We start from the raw sequence: 23,800 nt of genomic DNA on the forward strand, positions 1-23,800 counted from the left end.
CAATAGAAAATTGAACTTAGTAGTCAGTATAAGCTTTTAATGATATAAGTTAACATGTGATAGAATACTACATGATGACCTTTTTATTACTTAGACTGATTGTTCACTATAAGACTTGTTCTGTTCTTTTCTTATCAGTTTCTTCCCACAGCAATAGTAAGAGCTGAACAAGCAGTTTTCACTCCCTACCAGGAAAAGGAGCTGCTTCCCACAAACCGCACACGCACACACATACACAACCACATATGCACATGCTCACGTATCAACATTCCACTGAACAAATGTATTCACGGTTGTATTACTCTTGTGTATAAATAAAGACAATTGCAAGAACAGAGCGCGCACATAAAATCTGCAGCGTGTGTGTTTCTACTCTCTGATTCTCAGCTGAAGAAGTGTCTTTTAGAATAAATCTCTTGACAATTGATAAAGTTAAAGTCAAAAAGTCAAAAGAATGAATCACCCCTGTAACTATGTCACTATATATCAGCATTAACAGGACCTCAGTTTGGTGTTTCAGAGAGCTGCTGATCTCAGACCTGCACACCTTCCATTTTAAACACTTGATGTGCTGACTGCATGAAGAGCACATGAGATTTTCTCTGACACAATTAAATAAAACCTGATGAAGGTCAAAGGTCGTCACTTGTATGTTGAACTACAAACTTGTCATCTGGAATTCTTTCACAGTTTTTTTCAGATAGTGTGTTATTTACCATAAAGTAATTCAGAGTTAATCATACCAGAGTAACCAGAGAGGATCATATATATTTTTAAATATATAACTTTCTACAGGACTGAATATAATATCTTTGTGTAAAAGTCCAGAGCCCTTTACACAAACCAAAGGTCTCCATCACAGTGTTCATGAAATGCTGGGTTTATCCATCTCCTGGGGTGGGCCTACGGAGGAGTGCTGAAGATTTCCCTGTGAGGGAGCTGCTGGTGAAGATGAGTCCTGCTTGATCAATGCGATGAGCTTCAGTCTTCCTGGTGTTTCTTAAATGATGCCTCTCTCAGTGGGTCAACAGAACTTCTGGCACAGGACAGCTGTGATGAAAGAAAGGGAAGAAGTTTCTCCAAACCTCTGGACCCAGAAACCCAGCTTGGTCCTGATGGTCTCCCTCACTAGTTTCTCTCCAGGGTGAATGTAGCTGTTGATATAATATGGACTCTATTATTAAATGAAAAGAACAAATTAGACTACATTACTGAAACGTTCTGCTGATGTTTTAAAAGTTTCCATGTTACCTGACTGTAGAGGGCCCTGAAGATTTAAACAGTTTTAGATCCATTACACTCACAGTCTTATGTTAAAATCTCAAAGGACAGCATTATATTGTTGATATTAACAGTAACTCTGGGCTTCTGTGGAGTGTGCAGAAGATCTTATCGCTGTCTAAAAATGGAAACAAATCCTAAGGAGTCCTGAATCCTTCAATAATACAGACTATTAGAGTAACAGGTGTGTAGCATCGCTAACTAGCTAGCAACAAGCCCCCAACACAGTGCGTATGCTAGCGGCTAATCTAGCAAACGAATTAACAACAGAGTGATTTCAGATGTTGTAGAACTATAAGATGATAAGCTGTGTGTCTTTTTTTTTTATTACAGTCACATTGTTGTATTTACCTTGATTGAACGACTCATCAGTCGCGGTAAACCAGCAAAAAACTCCAGCAGCCGGGCTACGTAAAAAGTGCAGAGGGGGGGGTTTGCGGTCACATCCAGCAGGTGTGTGGGCGGAGGCATTACACAGTCGCTCCACCTCAAGTCACTACTGCGCAGACTCTGGCTCCAAAAATGCAAGATGGCAGCCTCCACAAGCGGGATATTTTGGCTTCATTTTTTTACAATGGGAGGAGGCGCTGTCGCGTCGTCCATGTTTTCTACAGTCATTGGTATGGTGCGCGTGTATCAAGCAATAGTTATGGCCAGCGCTAGCGGTCCAAGTGGAGGAGCAGAGGAGTTTACGGCATTTAAGCAGCCCTTTGCTGCCCAATCCAATCGGGCTAAAGCTATTGCAAAAGCTATTGGGGTGTTTAGCTGCAGACGTATTCTGTTGTGCAAAACAAGGGGTTTAAACTATGATGAACATACTTGAGCCACGCTATGATATCCCGTTGTGCGTCCACTTTAGTGGCAAGATCGTTCCAAGCATGTATGAGCAGGAAAAGTTTAAAGTTATGGCTGAACTGTTCCAGGCATCTTCTGTTACCCTAACTACAGATGGGTAGACCTCCAAGGACACGGAAAGCTACGTGACCGTGACCGCTCGTTATATCACAGCGGAGTGCGACATAATGAGCGGTATGTATTATTGTAGGGTCTACCTTACAATATCAGTTGCCTTGAGGCGACTGTTGTTGTGATTTGACGCTTTATAAATAAAATTGAATTGAATTGAGTGGTAGATACAAAGCTCTATACTGCCCTATATTGTACCATAATTTGTTTTTATATAATTGCGTGGAATGAGTCTTGAGTTGAATGTTTTTTACAGGCAAAAAAATACTTCAATAAGTAAATGTTACATTTTTGTCTTTTTTCTTTTTTTGCTGATCCGAAAATTGATCCGATCTGTGACTTAAAACAGTGATCCGATCTGAACCGTGAGATTTTTGATCCATTGCACCACTAGTGAGAAATATAAGTCCAGACATGTGTGGTATCCACAGAAACCTCTTAATCTAAGCTAAAATCTCATAGAGACCATTTCTACAACCACCAAACTCAATGAAAACAAGCCATGATTATACGAGCAGTTATGTAAATGCGCACAAGTCCGCTAAACAAACAAGGCGAACCAGAAATTCTCCACACTTCATGTCACCAGCTAAAGATAGGCTGGTTATCTTCCAGAGCTATCACTACTTCTAAACACCAAGTTTCACCACACTGACCAAAATTCACTGAATGAGCTGCAAAAGAAGACCACAAAAACACACAGCGGCGCAAATGCGCTAAGACAGAAATTGGCTTACCGTCCAGATTTCCTCACCTACAGACACGTGACTGGACAGACGTCACATGCAGTAAATTTGGGCCCACATGGGTTTTGGCCTTGGAACGTCTGATTGGTTGAAGTAACGTGAAGGTGGTTTCGTTGCTGTGATTCTATTGGCTCAAACAATTAAAAAGAGGCGTCAATCATGCAAATTGGCCAAAAGAATCAAAAGTTACAGCCCCTCAGAGTTTAAAGGGCCAATTAAGCGCTCCATGCGCACGGCAGAAAAGGCCCATTATCATGTAAATGTGTGGTTAATTCTTCAAAAATGTATTTAAAAAAAATCATTTTTAGGCATGTTAATAAAATTAATTAATTTCTGCTCTTAAATACCTGAAAAATTCAACTGGCATGGTGTCCAATTGTGTGCCAAAATTGGACATTTTTGTACAACATCTGGATATTCATGCATTAACAGCGCTGTAATTTTTCACTGTTTCACTTTAAAAACATAAATCTTTGCACAAATGATGTTTATATGTTGGTTACTGAATTTCTGTAATGAAATGTGAACTGAGTACCGGTTTGGCACCGGTATCGGATAAAACCTAAACGATACCCATCTCTACTCCAAAGTGTGGAGGCCTATCTCCCTTCACCATACTTCCTGCCAGTGGCTGATGCCCTCAGGCGTCAGTGCGTTGGTGTTTCTTGGTGTCCAGGGCTGGGCGCTCAGGTGTGTACCGGCTCACTCCCAGTGGCAGCATGGCGGGGCCTGCCACCCGTGGCTCAGTCCTCTTCCAGGGTGTGGGGGACCCTCAGCCCTCCGGCCTCTGGGCCTGTGGCTCCCTCTTCCCTCTGGCACAGCTGGCTGCCTGCAGAGCCTGCGGGCACATCACTGCAGTCCCCTCTGGCTTCTGCTCCGTGGCTGCTGGGTGACCCCTCATCTGGGGCTCTCCTCAGCTCTTCCCAGGAGGGTGGCAAGGATGCCCCTCCGGTGGTCCTCCTTGGGCTCTTGCACTCCGGGGAGTCTGCATGTCTGGAGCCTGGATCTCCTCCATACCTGCTTCATGCCCTGGGGGACAGAGCTATGGCTCCCCACACCCTCTAGCAGATCGTTACTTGGAGAAACCTTTTGAATACAAGTGTGCTGATCCAAACAGGTGTGCACAAAGGTGTTAACAGACACAAACTACACCTTTCTTGGCTGCTACCTCAAAGCACATTATGTGCTGTCCGTCCTGCGTGCTGCACAACAACATTCAATATTTAGTATTTATTGTTATTTACTGTTATCTAGATTAATGCAATGGTGCTGTGTTTATTATGTTGCTGTCTTTTTTTGTTCTCTCTTTTTATTCTCTCTCAACAAGTGATCCAGGAGATTTTTTTTTCTTTTAAGTGTCCTTTCTCACTGTCCTCCTTCCTCTCTGTTTTTCTGTTCCATCATCTTTCTCTCTCCCTTTTCCCCCAGCCATGTCTGTCCCATCAGCAACAACTGAAAACCAAATAAAATAAATGACAACAACAAAGGTCGATCAAATGGACCAAAATGACAAGGCTGTGATGATACACTTGGCAAAGCAAGTCCGTTGGGTATATTTGTTGGCTTTCACAGATAAATTCTGACGGCTAAAAAACCAAACAGGACAGGCAAAAAATAAATAAATAAAAAAGAAGAAGAAAAAAAGAAAGGGAGACAAACACTGAGCTCAGTGATGTTTTGCATCAGACACAAAAACAGACTTGAAACAACTCTAAATAGTTTTCAAACAACCACAGCTGCTGTTATATGGGTTAAACCTCAGTAATTCCATTTATAACCAGAAAGTCACACTAGTGCTGCCTTCAACACAACTTGTAGTCATTTCACATTCACTTTTTTATGCTTGATTCATAGCAATGAACTAAATTGGTCGTAATCTGCAGTGGAAATGTAACTATATAACAACGATGAGACAAACTACAGGACAGAGGTGCAACAACTAGAGTCATGGTGCCACGACAATAACTTGGTCTTAAACACCAAAAAGACCAAGGAGATCATTGTAGATTTCCGGAGGAAGGGTCATAACAACCATCTGCCTCTCTTCATTGGCAGTGAGGCGGTGGAGAGGGTGAGTAGTTTTAAATTCTTGGGGGTAACTGTGACCGAGGACCTGTCCTGGGGCAACCATATCACCTCAGTTGCACAGAAGGCCCAACAGCGCCTCTACTACCTGAGGAGACTGCGGAGCGCACACATTCCCAGATCTCTGATGTTGAACTTCTACAACTGTGCCATCAGCAGTGTTCTGACGTATGGATTTCTAGTGTGGTTCCCCAGCTGCACCAAGGCCGATCAGCAAGCACTCCAGCGGGTGGTGAAAGAAGCTGGCAGAATTATTGGAACAAGTCTGCCAGAGATTAGTAATATCTTCCCCACACGCTGTCTGAGGAGGGTGCATTATCCTGCGGGACCAACATCACCCTGCGCGCCACCTTTTCCACCTGCTGCCCTCAGGGAGAAGGTACAGGTCTATACAGGCCAGAACATCCAGATTGGCCAACAGCCTGTATCCACAGGCTGTGAGGCTTCTGAACTCTCTGCCCCCCTCTCACGGACAATAACCATATCCAACTCTTTAATAGCACTGAGTCAGGGCACACATGAGTCAGGACACAAAAAAGGCTGCTGCCAAAGGCAAATCAGAAGTATGAGGGGAAAAAACTGAGCTCACAGACAGCTGCATGTTTGAACTCTCATGCAGCTCCTGCTCTAAAAAAAACCAAAAAAAAAAACGTGTTACTTGCTCATCAGCTTAGCACTGACCACATATTTAATTCAGCTTCTCACTCTTGTAGCTTTAGCTGTTGTATACAGGGTTTAGCTTATTAGTTGTTAGTATAGGTGTGCTCTATATCTCAACAATGTCTCATCTAGGATGACAGGTTTTCAAGCAGGTTAAGTGCCTCTATGCACTTAATTAGTTTAGATATTTTCTTTATTTTCTTCATCTCATATGTCATTATACTGAATTTGAGCAACCTTAAGCTTGATGCAGACTACTTCTAACAATTATCCACCTCACATCATAACTGACTGAGGTGCCCGTTCATATTAATATTATTTCACTATTAATGCTATTATTTTTATATAACAGCGATAGTATATTACAATATTTTATTTATATTTTATTTTGTATCCACCAAGGGCTGAGGGTGATCTGCAGTTTCACGCTTTCCCAAGCTGGAGACATTTTCCTTTTCACACACTTTCCTTGGCTGAACAATGACACAACCTTAATATACCTTATGCATCTCTCTATTTCATTTAATATGTGTTTGTGTGAATCATGTATTTTCTTTCATTCTCTTCATTCTGGGCATGATCTTCATCCCAACTATGTTTCATTGTTAATACCAGTTTACAGGTTGTTATCCTTGCTATTATTAGTTTGAATACATTACAGTTAAGCTCTAATGTAATTTAGCCTTTTGTTTATTTAACTTTATTCCTCTTGCGACCGTGGCTCAGGGGGTTGGGAAGCGTATCTGTAACCGGAAGGTCGCCGGTTCGATCCCCGGGCTCTCTGTCCTGGTCGTTGTGTCCTTGGGCAAGACACTTTACCCTACCGCCTACTGGTGTTGGCCAGAGGGGCCGATGGCGCGATATGGCAGCCTCGCTTCTGTCAGTCTGCCCCAGGGCAGCTGTGGCTACAACTGTAGCTTGCCTCCACCAGTGTGTGAATGCGAGAGTGAATGAATAGTGGCATTGTAAAGTGCTTTGGGTGCCTTGAAAAGCGCTATATAAATCCAATCCATTATTTGTATTTATATGTATTCAGTTTGGTCTGTCTCCAGCCCTTTTTAAACTTCTACTTTGATCTCTAATTTTTCACTTGGTGAGGGATTATTACATTCTTCCTGATCTGAACTGCTCTCTTCACCTGAGCTACTATCCTATTCTGAGTCACTGTCTTCTTTGTTTGTTAATGCTTTTATTCTTTTTTGCCTGTCTGCCTCTCCCTTTCATCTGCCTGGGTGGTGGCAGCCACAGTGGTTGCAGCCAGTCATTCTGTGTCGGGCGTTCTCTGTGTCTTACCATAGCTGGACTGGCCATCGGGCATACCGGGCATTTGCCCGGTGGGCCGCTGCCGATTTTTTGTTTTTATGGGCCGATCGATTTTTTTTTTTTTTTTGGAAGGGTATAAATAATGAAAGGTGTTGGATTGGCCAATTGGTCATGATCGACTCTGGGCTGGACCAATTACAGCCAAGGAGGTCGGCTGCACCCTCCCCCTTGTTTAGCAATCTTATAGACCATAGGTGTCAAACTCTGGCCCGCGGGCCAAATTTGGCCCGCAGCCTAATTACATTTGGCCCGCGAAGCCATACCAAATTACTATTAGAGCTGGCCTACTGGTATTATACAGCTAATATATATATTGTTTAGTATTAAGCTTTGCTTGTTCCATATTCAGTTTTCCAGCAAAACTTATTTGAGTCCATAAGAAAAGATTCATTCCTATATCTGGAGGAAGATTTTTTTTTTTTAATAAATATTAATGTTAGCCCGCGACTTTGTTCCAGTTTTGAATTTTGGCCCACTGTGTATTTGAGTTTGACACCCCTGTTATAGACGAACTAAAGAAAATGGAGAACAAAAAAAGGAAAGTAGGTGCAGAAAAAATTAGGGGCAAAAAGAAACAAGCCCTTCAGGCAGACGCTGCCAAATGTGTAAAAATAACTGGATTGTTTGGCGGTAGCTATGGCATAGCTTCCACAGATTTAGCAACATCAGCAAGTGGTGGAGGCCAGCAGGTGGATAAGGGAAAGGGGAGGCAAGAGCAGGAGAGACCCGAGGCGGTCATAGTGGCAGAGGAACTGAACTTCAGGTAAGAAGTTATGACCTGCTGTCTATCTGTGTCAGATATAAACCAAGTTTAGTTGTAGTTTGTTTTCGTTGTGCTGACTTTTTACAGTCGCTTAGAATAACTGGTACTGCGTACTAGCTAGCATGACGGAGTTTATATACTGCTGGGCGGGTGCTATGAAGTTACTGATAGTAAATTTTATTTTATGCTTAAGGTTAGTTTCTCAAACTCCTCAAAATCTTAACAAATTGTGCCAATCCTTGCATGTTGCACCAGGCTGATTTATCATCAAAAGTGGAGAAGTCTGTGACAGAGGAGACAGAAGAGCAGCAGAGAGAGATGGAGCAAGAGAGAGAAATAAAAGAGCAGCAGAGAGAGATGGAGAGATGACTTTATGTCATCCATGAGGGATGCATTTGACATATGTTTCACATATTATAGCCCAACAAGTTACTTATAGCAATTTAAATACGAGCAATCAGTTTTTGGCAAATACCGGAAATCAGTTTTTGGCAGACAATCACATTTTGGCACAACACCGGCTATTGCAGTTAATAATACAACAGCTTCTTGCCATTTTTTGTGTTTCTTTTTATCGCTGTGTAACTGAGTTCAATTGAAAGCCTGCATGCGCTAGTACCTCTTGCCACAAGTTCCCAGAATCCTTTGCGGTTTTACCCCTGAATGACGTCACAGTTTTGGTGGGCCGGTCTCTAGTCAAAATGCCCGGGCCGATTTTTTGTCCCAGTCCAGCCCTGTGTCTTACAGTCACGTGCAAGGCGTCCCTTTTTCCCACTCTCCCAGCATGTAGTGCTAAAGCCACTGTTTGGTGTGTGTCTAAACCTGCCTCTACCTCTTGCTCTTCCACTCTGCATTCCTCTCCCCTTCTTTTGGATTATTCCTGCTCCGGCTTGTTGTTTTTCTAACCATTCCTCATCAGGTGTTAATTTTGCTTGTTTATTCCCCCATTTTCAAAGATTTTGCTGGGCCGTCGCTGGCACGCTTGACTTCAGAGTGGTTTACTGATACGGCCTTCAACTTCACCCTAAAGGTGAAGCGGTATCAGTTTTATGAGATGAAACTCAACCGTTCTCCTTTGTCCAGTACGTGAGCCTCAGCAAAGAAAACAAAATGGAAGTAGTTCAGCAGCGTATTGTGCTGTAAAATCAACTTACTTCCAAACACATACACACATAGACATTTGCGCGCTAATTTGTCACAAACTATTTTACGGCTACTTCTAAAACTAGTCTAAACTTAGTTCTTTTTGGCAAACTTAAACCTATTTTACGCGTTTCTTTAACAATTTGTCATGAGGTAATTTCAGCTACCTCTAAAACCAGTCTAAACACAGTCCTTTTTGGCGAACTTAAACCTATTTTACGCGTTTCTGTAACAATTTTCCACGAGGTAATTTCACCTACCTCTAAAACTAGTCTAAACTTAGTTCTTTTTGGCGAACTTAACCTATTTTATCACCTTATTTCACGCATTTCTTAAAACCTTCTCGGCGGTTTTGTACATCAAAATAGTGTTTCTCACCCTCAGACGTCTCACTGGTGGTTCGGATCGCCAGACTGAATCCCACCGCCGTGGACCAGACTATAAACACCGGCCCGGACCCGAATTTACATCCCGGGGCTTTCGTCCTCGTCTAAGAGGGCTGTCAACAGACTTCAGTGCTGGCTTCCCACGGCGTCAGGAATCAGTCCTGCCAGATCCTGGAACAGAGTCACAGATAACAGTTCTGATGTTTCTGCCCCAGCTACGAAGGACCAAAATAAATGTCAAGAGATTCATTCTAAAAGACACTTCTTCAGCTCACAGAGCGCTCACATCAGAGTGGGGGCCCTGTGAAGTGTGCGCTCTGTTCTTGCACTTGTCTTTATTTATACACAAGAAAAATGAAAACATTTGTTCAGTGGAATGTTGATACGTGAGCATGTGAGTATGTGATTGTGTGTGTGTGTGTGTGTGTGTGTGTGTGTGTGTGTGTGTGTGTGTGTGTGTGTGTGCGCGCGCGAGGTCAGAACTGCTTGTTCAACTTCCCACTATCGCTGTGGGAAGATTCAGATAAAAATATCAGAACACGTTTTATAAAGAACAATCAGTTCTAAGCAAGGAAAAGGTCATCATGCAGTATTCTATCACATGTAAACTTATATCATTAAAAGCTTATACTGACTACTAAGTACAATTTTCCATTGACAATTAACCTTATGAACAAAATAAAGTTCAACATCAGTAACATAGCACCCACCCAGCTGTATAGAAGCTCTGTCATGCTAGCTAGTACCCAGTACGAAGAAGTCAGCGTAAGGAAAATAAACTACACCTAAACTTGGTTTATATCTGACCCAGATAGACTGCAGGTCATAACTTCTTACCTGAAGTTCAGTTCACCTGACACTCGGGCCGGCAGTCTCTCTTCCTCCTGCATCCCCTTTCCTTCATCCACCTGCTGGCCTCCACCACTTGCTAATGTTACTGAATCTGTGGAAGCTCCGCGATAGCCACCACACGAAGTAACAAATAACGACCCTAAATCCCAGTAACGAGTAACGCGTTCCTGATTTTGGCATAATAACTAGTTACCGTGCTTGTTACCACAATAATAACGTAGTTACTAGAACGTGTTACTTAATAACACGTTAGTCCCAACTAGGGCTGCCACGATTAGTTGACTAGTCACGATTACGTCAACTATCAAAATCGTTTGAAGCTTTGTAAGATCACAAAAGACGCAGGAATAAGTAGTAGGATTTAAGAGTGTAATAACGGACTGAAACAGAAGATGGCAGCACTGCATGTACAAGGATGCCAGCTGCCGTTAAACCCCGAAGAAAAAGAAGCTGTGTCCCAGAATTCATAGCGCAGCCCAGCTCAGTTTCCAACAATGGCCGCAGCTAGTTAGTTTTAATATTACTCTTATTATTCTTTCTGGGTCACAAAATAAACGTTTAACATGTTTTCAGGCGAGAATGTAGCTGTGTAAACCTCAAATATCTGCTCAGTTTATCAAGACACCACATATTTTCAAAAGCGCTCCGACGTTTTCGGAGACGTCTGTTACCTACTAGCTCGATAGCTAGCCGGGGGCAAGGCTCACTAGAGCCGGTGAGAACACCGGACTCCCGGCAAATCGTTTTCAAACCCACCGCCGTCTTTCGCTACTCAGGTTAAACATATACAAGTCACTTAGATAACTTAACAATGTTATTGTTTGGCTTTTTTTTTAGTATTTTATTTGTTCCTGAGTAAATCGGTTTGGCTGAGATTAAAGTTATAGTTTTTACACAGCTGAATAAACATCAGGCAGGCAACTGATTATCAGAAGTTTGAGATGCTCAAGAATATACTCCGCTGTCCTGTTATATTTTAGATAGCAAGGAGTTTATTAAACTTCACCGAAACAATCTGCAAATTTCATTAAAATTTAATAAACTATCATCTTGTCTTTATTTTTACTTAGCACATACCTTAAACACTTAAAGCTGTAAGCTAATGATAGTTATATATGAGCAGATGCTGCTGGTGTATGCTGTACGTCCAATGGATGCATGATCTGATTAGTCGACTAATCGCAAAAATAATCGGTGACTAGTCGACTATCAAAATAATCGTTTGTGGCAGCCCTAGTCCCAACACTGGTTGTGTTTACAGACAGAATGAAATGCAAATACTACCAACAAAAATGAGCTCCTTGTTGAAGGTAATAAGAAACTGCTGAAACTATTTTGTGCTTTGGTTTACACGTGATTTACACAAGTGAACCTGTCCCTGTGTTCATAGTGCTCACTGTTTACCTGATGAATAGACCAAGGAATTCTAGAAGGTGATCAGACTGGATTGTCTGGTTTTCAGTGACTCATTAATTCTTGTCTCAGTTCCTGCTCGTCTCCAGTAAGTCACTTCACTTTGACAGCGACAGTTTGGATCACTGTGTCGGAGTCTGGGGTCTTTATCTGCGGTAAGTCTATTTTTTTATTTGTTTGTTTTGTTTTTCATTTGTTTTGAGTAAGAGAACAAACAATCAAGAACACAAAACACTAAAAATTAATTTCAAAATGAAAGCTCATAGTCTAAGCTGATCTGTGTTTCTGGTGAGTGTTTGATGGGTCACCTCCAGCCTTGGCTGAGCCTTTGTGCTTTTCTTTAATGTATTTGCCAAATAGAGATAAAATACAGAGCTTACTGACTGCAGCAGCTCAAGAGCTGGAGAAGGGAAAAACGAGATTGAAGAATGTCTACAGAAAACTGAAGGACTTTCAAAGCTATCAAATGAAGGGATTCGAATAATAACAGCTGAGGATAAACAAGTGAAGACAATAAAGAGACTGAAAGATGAGAAGCAGGGAAACACAGGCACTCAGAGAGTAGCGCAGGTAGATTCCAGGAAATCTAAGATAAGGAGAATTTTCTGTTCAGCCAGAAAGACATGCCAATATCCTCCCAGCAACCAGTCTATTCATTTATGCCCTCCATAATGGGCATTTCTTGATCTATACCTTTTAAATTATTTAAGCTACCCTACTAAGTCCTGATGTACGAAATAGAGAACATCCTGGGCTTTCCATTGATATCCTGTGTTTGGGTGGTTTCTTTTAGCTGCAACGAGGCAGGAAGTCACATGAAGTTAAATGGGAATATTAATTTTCCTTTAGTTCTCAAGATGATATGTCTAAAACTGTGATCAAAAAAATAAATAAATAACCAGGGTGTTGAGGTTAAACAGACTCGAATTCAATACAGTGTAAAGTAGTAGCAGATCCTAAATAAATATTTATTTACAGAGCTTGCCTATAAAAGCTAAAAAATGATCTTCTGTGTTATTTATAAATACCTGTATTGCGAATAACGGTCTTAAATTTAACCATTGTCATTGCACCGAGCCTGTGACCCAGTGTTCATGCATTTTCAGGTTTAAATTATCCTCTGGGATTTAGTCCCTAAAAGGTTCATTCTGTTTATCTGGATGTAGCGTTTACAGTGGGAGAAATGTTTCCTCAATCTTCCACTTTCATGAGTGACTTAGATCAGAAGCTAATTTTTCCCACAGAGATTGTAACAACTATTCTGTGACCAGACCTTGTCCTTTGGTCTAACTCCTGAAAACTTGCTTACGTCGCTGAGCTGATGGTACCATGGGAGGATGCAATTAGGAAGCATTTGAGTGTAAGAAACTCCAGTATGCATACTTGGTAGCTGAGGCAGAGGACAGAGGTTGGAAGATCAAGGTCTGCCCAGTGGAAGTGGGGTGCAGGGGCTTTGTTGCCAGTACAACAGCAAAACTACTTACAGGGAGTGCAGAATTATTAGGCAAATGAGTATTTTGTCCACATCATCCTCTGCATGCATGTTGTCCTACTCCAAGCTGTATAGGCTCGAAAGCCTACTACCAATTAAGCATATTAGGTGATGTGCATCTCTCTAATGAGAAGGGGTGTGGTCTAATGACATCAACACCCTATATCAGGTGTGCATAATTATTAGGCAACTTCCTTTCCTTTGGCAAAATGGGTCAAACGAAGGACTTGACAGGCTCAGAAAAGTCAAAAATAGTGAGATATCTTGCAGAGGGATGCAGCAGTCTCAAAATTGCAAAGCTTCTGAAGCGTGATCATCGAACAATCAAGCGTTTCATTCAAAATAGTCAACAGGGTCGCAAGAAGCGTGTGGAAAAACCAAGGCGCAAAATAACTACCCATGAACTGAGAAAAGTCAAGCGTGCAGCTGCCAAGATGCCACTTGCCACCAGTTTGGCCATATTTCAGAGCTGCAACATCACTGGAGTGCCCAAAAGCACAAGGTGTGCAATACTCAGAGACATGGCCAAGGTAAGAAAGGCTGAAAGACGACCACCACTGAACAAGACACACAAGCTGAAACGTCAAGACTGGGCCAAGAAATATCTCAAGACTGATTTTTCTAAGGTTTTATGGACTGATGAAATGAGAGTGAGTCTTGATGGGCCAGATGGATGGGCCCGTGGCTGGATTGGTAAAGGGCAGAGAGCTCCAGTCCAACTCAGACGCCAGCAAGGTGGAGGTGGAGTACTGGTTTGGGCTGGTATCATCAAAGATGAGCTTGTGGGGCCTTTTCGGGTTGATGATGGAGTCAAGCTCAACTCCCAGTCCTACTGCCAGTTCCTGGAAGACACCTTCTTCAAGCAGTGGTACAGGAAGAAGTCTGCATCCTTCAAGAAAAACACGATTTTCATGCAGGACAATGCTCCATCACACGCGTCCAAGTATTCCACAGCGTGGCTGGCAAGAAAGGGTATAAAAGAAGAAAAACTAATGACATGGCCACCTTGTTCACCTGATCTGAACCCCATTGAGAACCTGTGGTCCATCATCAAATGTGAGATTTACAAGGAGGGAAAACAGTACACCTCTCTGAACAGTGTCTGGGAGGCTGTGGTTACTGCTGCACGCAATGTTGATGGTGAACAGATCAAAACACTGACAGAATCCATGGATGGCAGGCTTTTGAGTGTCCTTGCAAAGAAAGGTGGCTATATTGGTCGCTGATTTGTTTTTGTTTTGTTTTTGAATGTCAGAAATGTATATTTGTGAATGTGGAGATGTTATATTGGTTTCACTGGTAAAAATAAATAATTGAAATGGGTATATATTTGTTTTTTGTTAAGTTGCCTAATAATTATGCACAGTAATAGTCACCTGCACACACAGATATCCCCCTAAAATAGCTAAAACTAAAAACAAACTAAAAACTACTTCCAAAAACATTCAGCTTTGATATTAATGAGTTTTTTGGGTTCATTGAGAACATGGTTGTTGTTCAATAATAACATTATTCCTCAAAAATACAACTTGCCTAATAATTCTGCACTCCCTGTAGAGAGACTGGAATCAGAGGACAGGCACAAAGGCAGGCTATAAGAGAATTAAATAACACTGCTGAGAGGACCAGTCACTGGCTATGACTAAAGAGGGCTGACATCACTCGGGCAGCTAAGGTAGTCAGCTAAATGTGAGACACATGCCGAGGATTAATTGACCCATGATGGGCCTGCCTCAGTAGAGGGCGTCAAAAGGGTAGAATATCTAACACTAGAAAATTTACTGGTTGACTGATACAACTCTCTCAGGGATTCCTGGGGGCTGTGCAGTTAACCTGATGGTAGTGAAACCTAGGGATGGGTATCGTTTAGGTTTTATCCAATACCGGTGCCAAACTGGTACTTTTGAAATGGTGCCGGTGCTTAAACAGTGCTCGAACCGGTGCTTATAGAATGGAGAACACACACTTTGTCCAAAAACCTCTCATGTTCAGCTGTTTTATTGTAAAAAGATAACAATGTTAGCCTTTTCTGCAGCTATAGGGCATATATGGTATCACTCTTGGCTGGAAGCAGTGCTTAAACAATGGAAAAAACACAAACTTTGTCCAAAAACCTCTCATGTTTAGCTTTTTTCCACTTTTTCTTTGGTCATTTTGGGTGAAGGTAGTGTCTGCCATCAAACAAGAAGACAGCCGCATGTAACACATAGTTACATGCGGCTGTCTTCTTGTTTGCTAGTTCACCTTACGTGCATTAATTTAATAACATAAAAAATATATATGTTACTCTTCTCCCCTCCCCCTCTTTTTCCCTTTTCTGGGAGGCAGTGGGGAAGTAGAGCGTACAGTTCGATCCGGCAAGGAGGTGTGGGATACCAGATCAGGTGCCCCCCTTCTGGCACAGAAATAACAGTTTAACATGAATCAGTGACACTGATCAACCCTGGCAATGCCTCCTTGGATGAGGATGTCTAGTGTAAATGGCAAAACACCCAATGAATGCATTGGGTAAAAGGATTGTAACATCTCCTTTTACTGAATCAAGTAACTTCTTCAGTCTCCTCCTCCTTCAGTTTGTGATTTAGTATTGTTCATGGTTCAGTTTCCTTGTTTTTCCATGTCTCTCGTACATGTTAAGTTATGTCTCCATGATTATTCATGTCTCCCAGTTACTGTTAATCTTGCATGTCTTGAGTCTCTGTCTGTTTCCTGTTTTATTTTGACAGTCCTGTGTTCAGTGTTTCCAGTTTGCTTCCTCCTTGTCTCAATCCTTGTCAGATTTGTTCCAGCTGTGTTTTCGTCCTGTGTCTCATTCCATTGTTATTATTTGTGTATTTAGACTCTGTTATTTCCTCTGCACATTGTTGCGTTGTCCCATGTTGCTGTGTTGTTTCTCTGTGTTCCTTGTAGCTGTGAATTTCCTCCTGGTTTGTCTAGTTCTAGTTAACCAATTTCCCTGTTTTCTAGTTTTAGTTCCTTGTTTCTAGTTTGCAGTTTTGGTTTCGTGTCTCCTATTTACCGTATTTTAGGACCATAAAGAGCACCGGATTATTAAGCACGCTGCCGATGAACGGGTCTGATTTCATACATAAGGCACACCAGATTATAAGGCACATTAACCCTTTAAAACCGATCAGAGCGGGCACGCTCTGTTTTGCGTAACTATTTTTAAATCCCGGTAGCACTGCAACCACGTAAGCTGGCGCAAATTTTTTTTTTGCATATGAAACCGGAGGAGTTGTACTTACATCTTATGCCATCAGCTTGTCCTAGGTCACAGTTTCCTTCCACATATAGCTTTGCAAAAACTGCATAAAAAGCGCTTGCAGCAACAAAAACATAATATTCCAGAAACACGCTTTGCCGATCCATCAGCTGTTTGTAACACTTCCTATGTCTATCAGCGCGAACTATCGCATGTCCGCCATGACCTGCCCGAAACGATAGTGACGTCATTTTTGCGGAAATGTAGTTTTTTACCATCAGGGCCTCATGAGCCTATACTGGTGTTTTTAAAAGTTATCTTTGACTTTATGACTTTCTGTGTCGTTTCTGGGATGCTTAGGACTCATATTGCACTGCTGGAAGTAGTTTATTTTGATGCATATGCTGCTTTTTTTGCAAATTTGCATCATAATATCTATTTTCGTTTTTCCTGCGGTATATAAAAATTGGTGTATCACAAAAATAAAACTATGAAGACACTCAAAATAAATTTCCTGTGGTGGGAAACTATTTTGTGCAACTTTTTTGTATTTGCAGTTTTGAGGGATAAGCCTCTTAAATTTCTCTTACTAGAAATATATGTTAAAAAAACAAAAACGATTTTCAATTTTTTTGTAGTTTATTGCACTTTTTTGCAATTTATGTAGTTACTATGCACTTAATGCATACGCATTATTAAAACTTAGGCTGTAATGGTTGTATTGATGTATGGCAACTTGAAATGCTCCCAAAAATGGCACTACAGCATGTAAAAATATAATATAAGCTCTGGCGGACTTGGTTCTATGGTAGGTCTTAAAGGGTTAAGCAAAACAAATAAGTCAGATAAGTCAAAAAAGTTAGCATTCATCCCCCAGCTTCACTGTGTTTATGTTATGCTAACATAGCTGTCACTAGCGATCACGGAGCACATCATTATATACCAGGTAGTCCAACTTCAGTAACCCTACAAACGTCACTGCTGTTTAGTTTTCTGTCTTCATTTATGTCGAATTTATGTTGAAGTGATAGCAGAGCTGTACGTTTGAATTTTTAAGAAATCTCTTAGTCAGAACATGGTATATCATGTTTGGATGGAAACTAGTGAGCTAACTTCCTGCTAGCTTCTAACTACAGTAAATTTAATAAATTCCATTTTCATGGATGCCTAGATGTTAAACGTAATTGTTACACCCAGTAAAGCAGCAACGCTGATCATTTTATTAGAGAGGAAATAATTTAGACAGTTTTTAACTCGTTTGACTTTGGGACCTGGAGAAGACGGAGTTTGGACCCAGATTACTCCGAAAGGCTCCTGCCTACGGTAGCCGTAATGCTCCGACAATCCATCAAGTGGTGCGGCTTCCAAAGTCGTACTAAAACATTTTCTGACAGATCTTTGAGCGCCGTGTACCGCATAAGTTTGGTTCAAGGTCAGTAAGCACAACCAGAATACATATAAGGTGCACTGGATTATCAGGCGCACTGTCGATTTTTGCGAAAATTCAAGGATTTTAAGTGTGTCTTAGGGTGCAGAAATAAGGTAGTGTTGTAGTTTTTACAATGAAATTAAGCTCCTTCTTCATGTTGTTCTTATGAGTACTGAGTCCTGTTTTTGGGTCCTCATCCTGCCTTGCATAGCACATTTACATGACAACCTCACTGTTACAACATCTGCCATAAAATCCTCAAAAACACAGACACATATATGGAATAAAACATAGGTTTTGTCAGTTTTTTCATAGATAAGTAATGACTCAAATGTTTAAACTGGCATTTAAAGCATTCAAACCTTGAAAATTATTTAATGTTTGATCATTTTGAAAAGCGCTCAAGTTGGTTATTTTTGTGGAAAAGGACAGAAAAAAATATTGCTGTATTAGGATTTTATGAAAGATATTGTCAGTGTACATTTTTGTCTACAAAGGTGTTGCAACGGTGCAAAATTTGAGGAGGACATAAGGGCTAAAACAGATATTTTTGTGTCCTTTTATTTGTCTAACAAAAATGTGATAATATAAACTGTAACTGCCCACCAGAGACTAAAGACTCTCTGGCCTTAAGTACAAATTGCCTGGGTGCCTCCTCTCTGTGGAGAAATAGCTCTACACAGAGGTGGTACATAAGGCTGGAAAGAGGGTAGGACGCCCACAAAGGCAAAAGAGCCAGTAAACTCTAAATGCTCTGATATGCCATATCAAACAAGCCTCATTAAACAAGGGACAGATTGTCCTTTATCAATGATTAACAGATAAGGTTCTTCTGTAGTTGCCCCAGTTGCCTCAAGATGCTTTATATGTCTACAATTGTGATGTGAAAAGCTAAATCACAATTGTTTATAGTGGTTATTTGTATGAATAATGTTCAATTTTCTGTGCCTTTTAGGGTTTTTTCCCATATTTTTCACTTCAGTCTACATCTACAATGTTTTGCCTGAAGGATGGACGATGCTGTAAAATGCCACTTGGGGCCATCTGTGTCTTCCTTTTTCATCACTTTATTTTTTTCTTTCACTTAGCACAGTTTTGTGGAGGTAATTAAGTCTTATCGTTATGGAGTTACACAAATTATGCAACACATCTAAGTCTATTAATTACACAAATATTTCTGTTATTGATTAAATGTCAGCCATTTCATTTATGCCATAGGCTAAAACAGCAAATGTAAAACACCTGGGCTTCTGAACCTCGGTTTAATATAATCTAATCAGAAACTAATAAAACAATGTTTGGTAACTTTCTCAAAAATGACACGTATTTGTAATCTTCCTTTAGGTGTGTCTCGGGTGGTTGGTCCATCTGAGCCAGTTGTGGCAATAGTTGGTGATGACACTGTGCTACCCTGTCATCTGGATCCTGCTGTGAATGCTGCTGATATGACAGTAGAGTGGACAAGATCTGACCTCACACCTAAATTTGTCCATGTTTGGCGTGACGGCGTGGAGCTCGTGAATAAAAAAAATGAAGCCTACATGGAAAGAACGTCACTACCCATTAACAACCTGAAGCTCGGAGACATTTCACTAAAACTCTCCAAAGTGAAACTGTCAGATAGGGGATCATACAAATGCTTCAGTCCTGCGCTTAGTGGACAAGCCAGTGTTGAGCTTGTTGTTGGTAAGTGGAGATATAGTCTTTGTACAGAAAGCTCAAAATGATATCTGATGTTGGAAATCATCAGTCAATATTTAGTTTAGAAAAAAAAAAACATTGTTAGTAGTAAAAAATCATAAGGGTAAAAAATACAGAATAGTAGAATAGTGTTTTTCATGTCACTGTTAAATGGTTTAAATACAGTTGGTGTACAAGTATTCAGTGCATTTGCAATACATTTAATGGCCCTTTAGTGATGCTACTAGTTATAGTGACCAATGTGTTTTCCCTTTTCAAAATTAGGTGTAGTTTCATCACTTATCATCACTATAATGAGGAACAGTGAGGACAGCAGTAAAGTGGTGTTACAGTGTGAGTCTGCAGGCTGGTATCCAGAGCCTGAGCTGCTGTGGTTGGACGGTGAGGGAAACCTCCTCTCTGCTGGACCTACAGAGACCCTCAGAGGTCCTGATGACCTCTATACTGTCAGCAGCAGAGTGACTGTGGAGAAGAGACACAGCAACAACATCACCTGCAGAGTCCAACAGAGGAACAGCAACCAGAGCAGAGAGACACACATACATGTTCCAGGTAGAAAAACAAAGAAACAAAGTATTTAGTTATAGTTTTATGTATTTTTTGTGTAAAATTGCTGCAGCCTACATGTTGATATCCTATGTGTTCTCATTCCAGGTGATTTATTTAACCCCTCATGTAGTTCTGCTGCTCACATCACCATTGCTGTTGTTGTGACAGTCTTGCTAATTCTTGCAGTTGTCTTAGTTGTGTGGAAATATCGTTCTAAACGCCGAGGTACAGTATCTTGTTGTAAAAAGTGACAAAAAAATTATTTTCTTAAAAAAAAATTATAGGACAATAGATTTCTGTGAATTTAAATGACTTTCTTTTGTACAACAGGAAGAAACTTCACAAGAACGTCCTCTGATCACAGTGAACTTCAGCTCGACACTGAGGAGAAAGGAGAAACAAAGCATCTCACCGAAGACAGTATTGACACTGGTGACATAAATACAAAACAAGAAAATCTTGAGGCTCAAAAAGAAAAACAAGCAGTAGACAAATTTCATTTGTTAATGGCGGTTCAATTATTAATGAATCATAAATTTAATTTAAAAAAAGATATTGATGAACTTACTCCCGAAGTGCGGGAGCTAGAGAAACAGCAAAATAACAATCAGAGTCAACTGGTAACAAATATGCAACCAACAGAACAAAATAATATACAGTCTGCAAAAATAAATCAAGATGAGGAAACAAAAGCTATTTTTTGTTCAATGAAGCAAGCTCTTGATAAAAAAATACAAGAAAAGGAATCAGTATTGTATGCGGTTCAGGTAATGACAAAGAAGAAGGAAGAATTAGACAAGACTTTAGAAACAATTCTTGAACAGCTGGAGAAAATAAAGAACAGAAATGAAGTTCAAATGTAACTCCAATCAGGCAGTTCAGAGGCATAAAAGTAAAGCCTAAAACAGTCACATTATTCATTTAATGAAGAGTCTCTAACATTGACATAACCACTACAGGAAAGAGTTCATAAATAAAACAAAATCCACAGCAGCAGCTGAAGTAAAGAGAAGATGACTTTTATTTCTTCCACAGAAGAGACCCTGTCATCACCAGATAAACACAATAGAATGCATTGGTTGAGTTGCCCCACTCACACAATGTTTAAAATAACTCAGTGACCTCTAGTGGCCATAAGATTTATGACAACAGTATATGAGTACACCGATACAAGATAGAGTTGCCTGTGTCAAGGAAATGGCATTTTTGTGTGGCTTTTTTCTTTTCTTATTGGTAATGACAACCCAATACTGGTGATGACCTTAATATAAACTGAATATTAGTGCATTTTGGTGCCATGTACCAGTTCATACATTCACATTCTACATCACAGTTTCCAAATCTATTTGTTATCTGTTTGCTTTCTGTCTTTAATTTTGTCTTTCTAAAGCTAAAGTTTTGCTTTGGATGTACTGCAAGTGTGTAGTTCTCTTTTGTTTAAGAAAAAAAATGTTTTTTCACAAAGGTTGTGTCAAAATGTCAAATAAGACATTAAAACGTGTAAAATAAGTTAGTACCGTGACAGCAGAATTCACATTATCAGCAGAATGTACTACTTAATATACCATCACTATTAAATGCACCAGATATTTAAAGATAGTTATGATCTGTCACATGATGTCATGTTTTTAAGCCTGGTGTGTGTGTGTGTGGTTACAAGTGAAACTATCATTACCAGTCAGTGTATTAATAGCTCTTCATATCAGCAGCATCTTCTAGTTGACAGTAAAAGATTAAAAAAAAAAGTGGTTGAACCGTTATGCTGAATGGATATCTCTTAATAAACAAACTCTGATGAAAAGAGTAATAACCACATGAGAAAATTTCCAGTTCAGCTTATTTCCAGTTAATAGCTACTTCAATACATGGTGGCTATATAAAATACTGTAAATGTACACAGTGATGTCTTTAAAAAGTTACTGTCTTCAACAGTTTCGTAATACATTTACTGCAAGCTGAAAGTTGTACAAAGTAGGCACAAGTACCCAGTTGATACTTTACAAGTCATCTTGGAGGATGTTTTTACTGTACAGTTCTTAAACATTGCAAGCTGACAGATGTGGTAGAAAGAAAAAACACATCAAGTCTCTCCATTAACCTGATGTTTCAGTGCTTAGATCTTCATTGGATGAGACAGATGAGGTGACTTGGATATCTAATGATCTTAATTTCATTTTTCCCCTAAAATGCAACAGTTGTCAAAAAAGGTTATTTGACAGATAAAACAGTACTTCTCCGTCCATCAGCCTACGCTCTTCTTTCGACTATTCCCTTTGAGATTTGCCACAGTGGATTACTGATCTCCATCTCATCCTGTGCCTAGCTTCTTCTTCCATCACACCAGCACAGAAAATACATAGAAACACAGAAACATGTGTTTTTATGAATGTGTTTGTTAAAAGGGGGAATGAAACATGGTGTATAGAGTCCATTTACTTTTCACCATCTTTAAATCATAAAACATGTCTCACTACTACCTTGGAGTACTAAATGTTGCCCTTTAACATTGATTATCCACCTGTACTGCTAAAAAAATATTTGTGTCCTTTACGTTCTTTTGTGACTAAACAAAGGAGGTTTGTGATGTTGATGTTATCACATTCATTTTGCATGCAAAAGTTTCCTGATTTGAAACCAGGAGGTGAAAAAATACAACTTGGAGTACTTCTAGCGCTGGTCACAATGCTGAAGAAATAGCTCTGTTGTGTGAGGAAAGAATTCTGAGATTAAATACCTTACTATGTCAATTCACTATAGCAACAGAAAATAATTATATTAACCACAAATAAGTTGTTAGGCCAGTGTTTTTAATAAGAGTCCAAACCAAACATATTACAAAAAAATAGAAATGAATCAATTATTTTTATATATATATATATATATATATATATATATATATATATGAAAACAACTCACAAAACAAGCTAACAACATAATCATCTTAGATAAATTTCTTTTGTAACAAAATGCAGACTTTTTTGGATTAAATTTATTCTCCCACCTTCAACACCTTGTGTTGACAGTATCACCATCTTTACCATAAACGGATATTCTGTTGATAGCTGACACAACACTAACATTTGACACACTGTGTTGCCAAGGAAGCCACAGTGAGTATATTGAAAAATTGCAACAGTGTATTCATATCTATAATGAGGCATGAGGCAAAGCAAATAGACCTGGGCTTCACTATTTTTTAAAAAAACTGCTACCCTTTAAAATAGACATGATGATGTGAAGTGGCAGACGTTTTACTCTCAGATGAAGAATGGAGATAATTAACAAAACAAACCATGAGGGTGAGATGTTTGCAAGTTTCTATAAACAGCCATCTTTTCACCAATTAGACATTAACTGTTTATACAAAAGGAATGAAATGTGCTAATAACCACAAAAATGTTTCATTGTATTTTATATAAATGCCACTTTTTCCAAAGGAATTAAAAGGCACACTGAAGACTAGCATTCCCTTTATTTTTAGTTTTGTATTGCACAGTAAAAGTTATCTGGATCCATGCCAGTAATTCGTTGACTGGCACCTCTCTGCAACCAGCTCGCTGCTGCCAGCTCTGTTTGGAGACACAATCAATTTCAAAACAGTTGTTTATTTATTTTGAAATAACAACAGAGCTATCAGAAATTTTGGAAACTATACTTGAACCAACTAATAATTTCAAATTGTTTGCCAACTATGACAAATTAAGGCTCCAAATTTAAAACAGTGTTATCTAACTGTTTTAAATCTGATAAACCGAGGGGACTCATCAACATATTTTTCTGTCAGTTTCTTGTGTGGTTTTTTTTTT

At 40.0% G+C, this 23,800-nt stretch overlaps 2 protein-coding genes across 2 annotated transcripts in view; one reads left to right on the top strand and one right to left on the bottom strand.

Moving 5' to 3' along the window:
* LOC146390125 (high affinity immunoglobulin gamma Fc receptor I-like) overlaps window positions 1-9,455 on the bottom strand; it is a 31,520-nt gene extending 22,065 nt beyond the window's left edge. Inside the window, exon 1 of the mRNA XM_084923189.1 lies at window positions 9,346-9,455. The gene's annotated coding sequence lies outside the window, so the exon portion shown is untranslated. The remainder of the gene's footprint in view (window positions 1-9,345) is intronic.
* Window positions 9,456-11,716: 2,261 nt separating this feature from the next.
* LOC146390127 (butyrophilin subfamily 2 member A2-like) lies at window positions 11,717-22,816 on the top strand. The gene is made up of 6 exons (XM_084923185.1): window positions 11,717-11,773; window positions 18,700-18,847; window positions 19,089-19,430; window positions 19,710-19,997; window positions 20,100-20,219; window positions 20,325-22,816. Exons 2-6 carry the CDS (start codon window positions 18,739-18,741, stop codon window positions 20,855-20,857), a joined length of 1,392 nt encoding a protein of 463 aa, XP_084779311.1. The 5' UTR covers window positions 11,717-11,773; window positions 18,700-18,738; the 3' UTR covers window positions 20,858-22,816.
* The last annotated feature ends 984 nt before the right edge of the window (window positions 22,817-23,800 follow it).

The sequence above is a fragment of the Perissodus microlepis genome, chromosome 3 (assembly GCF_051167445.1).
Source record: "Perissodus microlepis isolate ML-2025 ecotype Zambia chromosome 3, ASM5116744v1, whole genome shotgun sequence".
Classification (NCBI taxonomy): Eukaryota; Metazoa; Chordata; class Actinopteri; order Cichliformes; family Cichlidae; genus Perissodus; species Perissodus microlepis.

Excerpts from the sequence above, each read along its gene's own strand:
- LOC146390127 (XM_084923185.1), top strand. The coding sequence starts at position 18,739 with ATGTTTTGCCTGAAGGATGGACGATGCTGTAAAATGCCACTTGGGGCC. Across the intron at positions 18,848-19,088 it reads CTTAGCACAGTTTTGTGGAG|GTGTGTCTCGGGTGGTTGGT; the intron begins GTAATTAAGTCT and ends ATCTTCCTTTAG. Across the intron at positions 20,220-20,324 it reads ATATCGTTCTAAACGCCGAG|GAAGAAACTTCACAAGAACG; the intron begins GTACAGTATCTT and ends TTTGTACAACAG.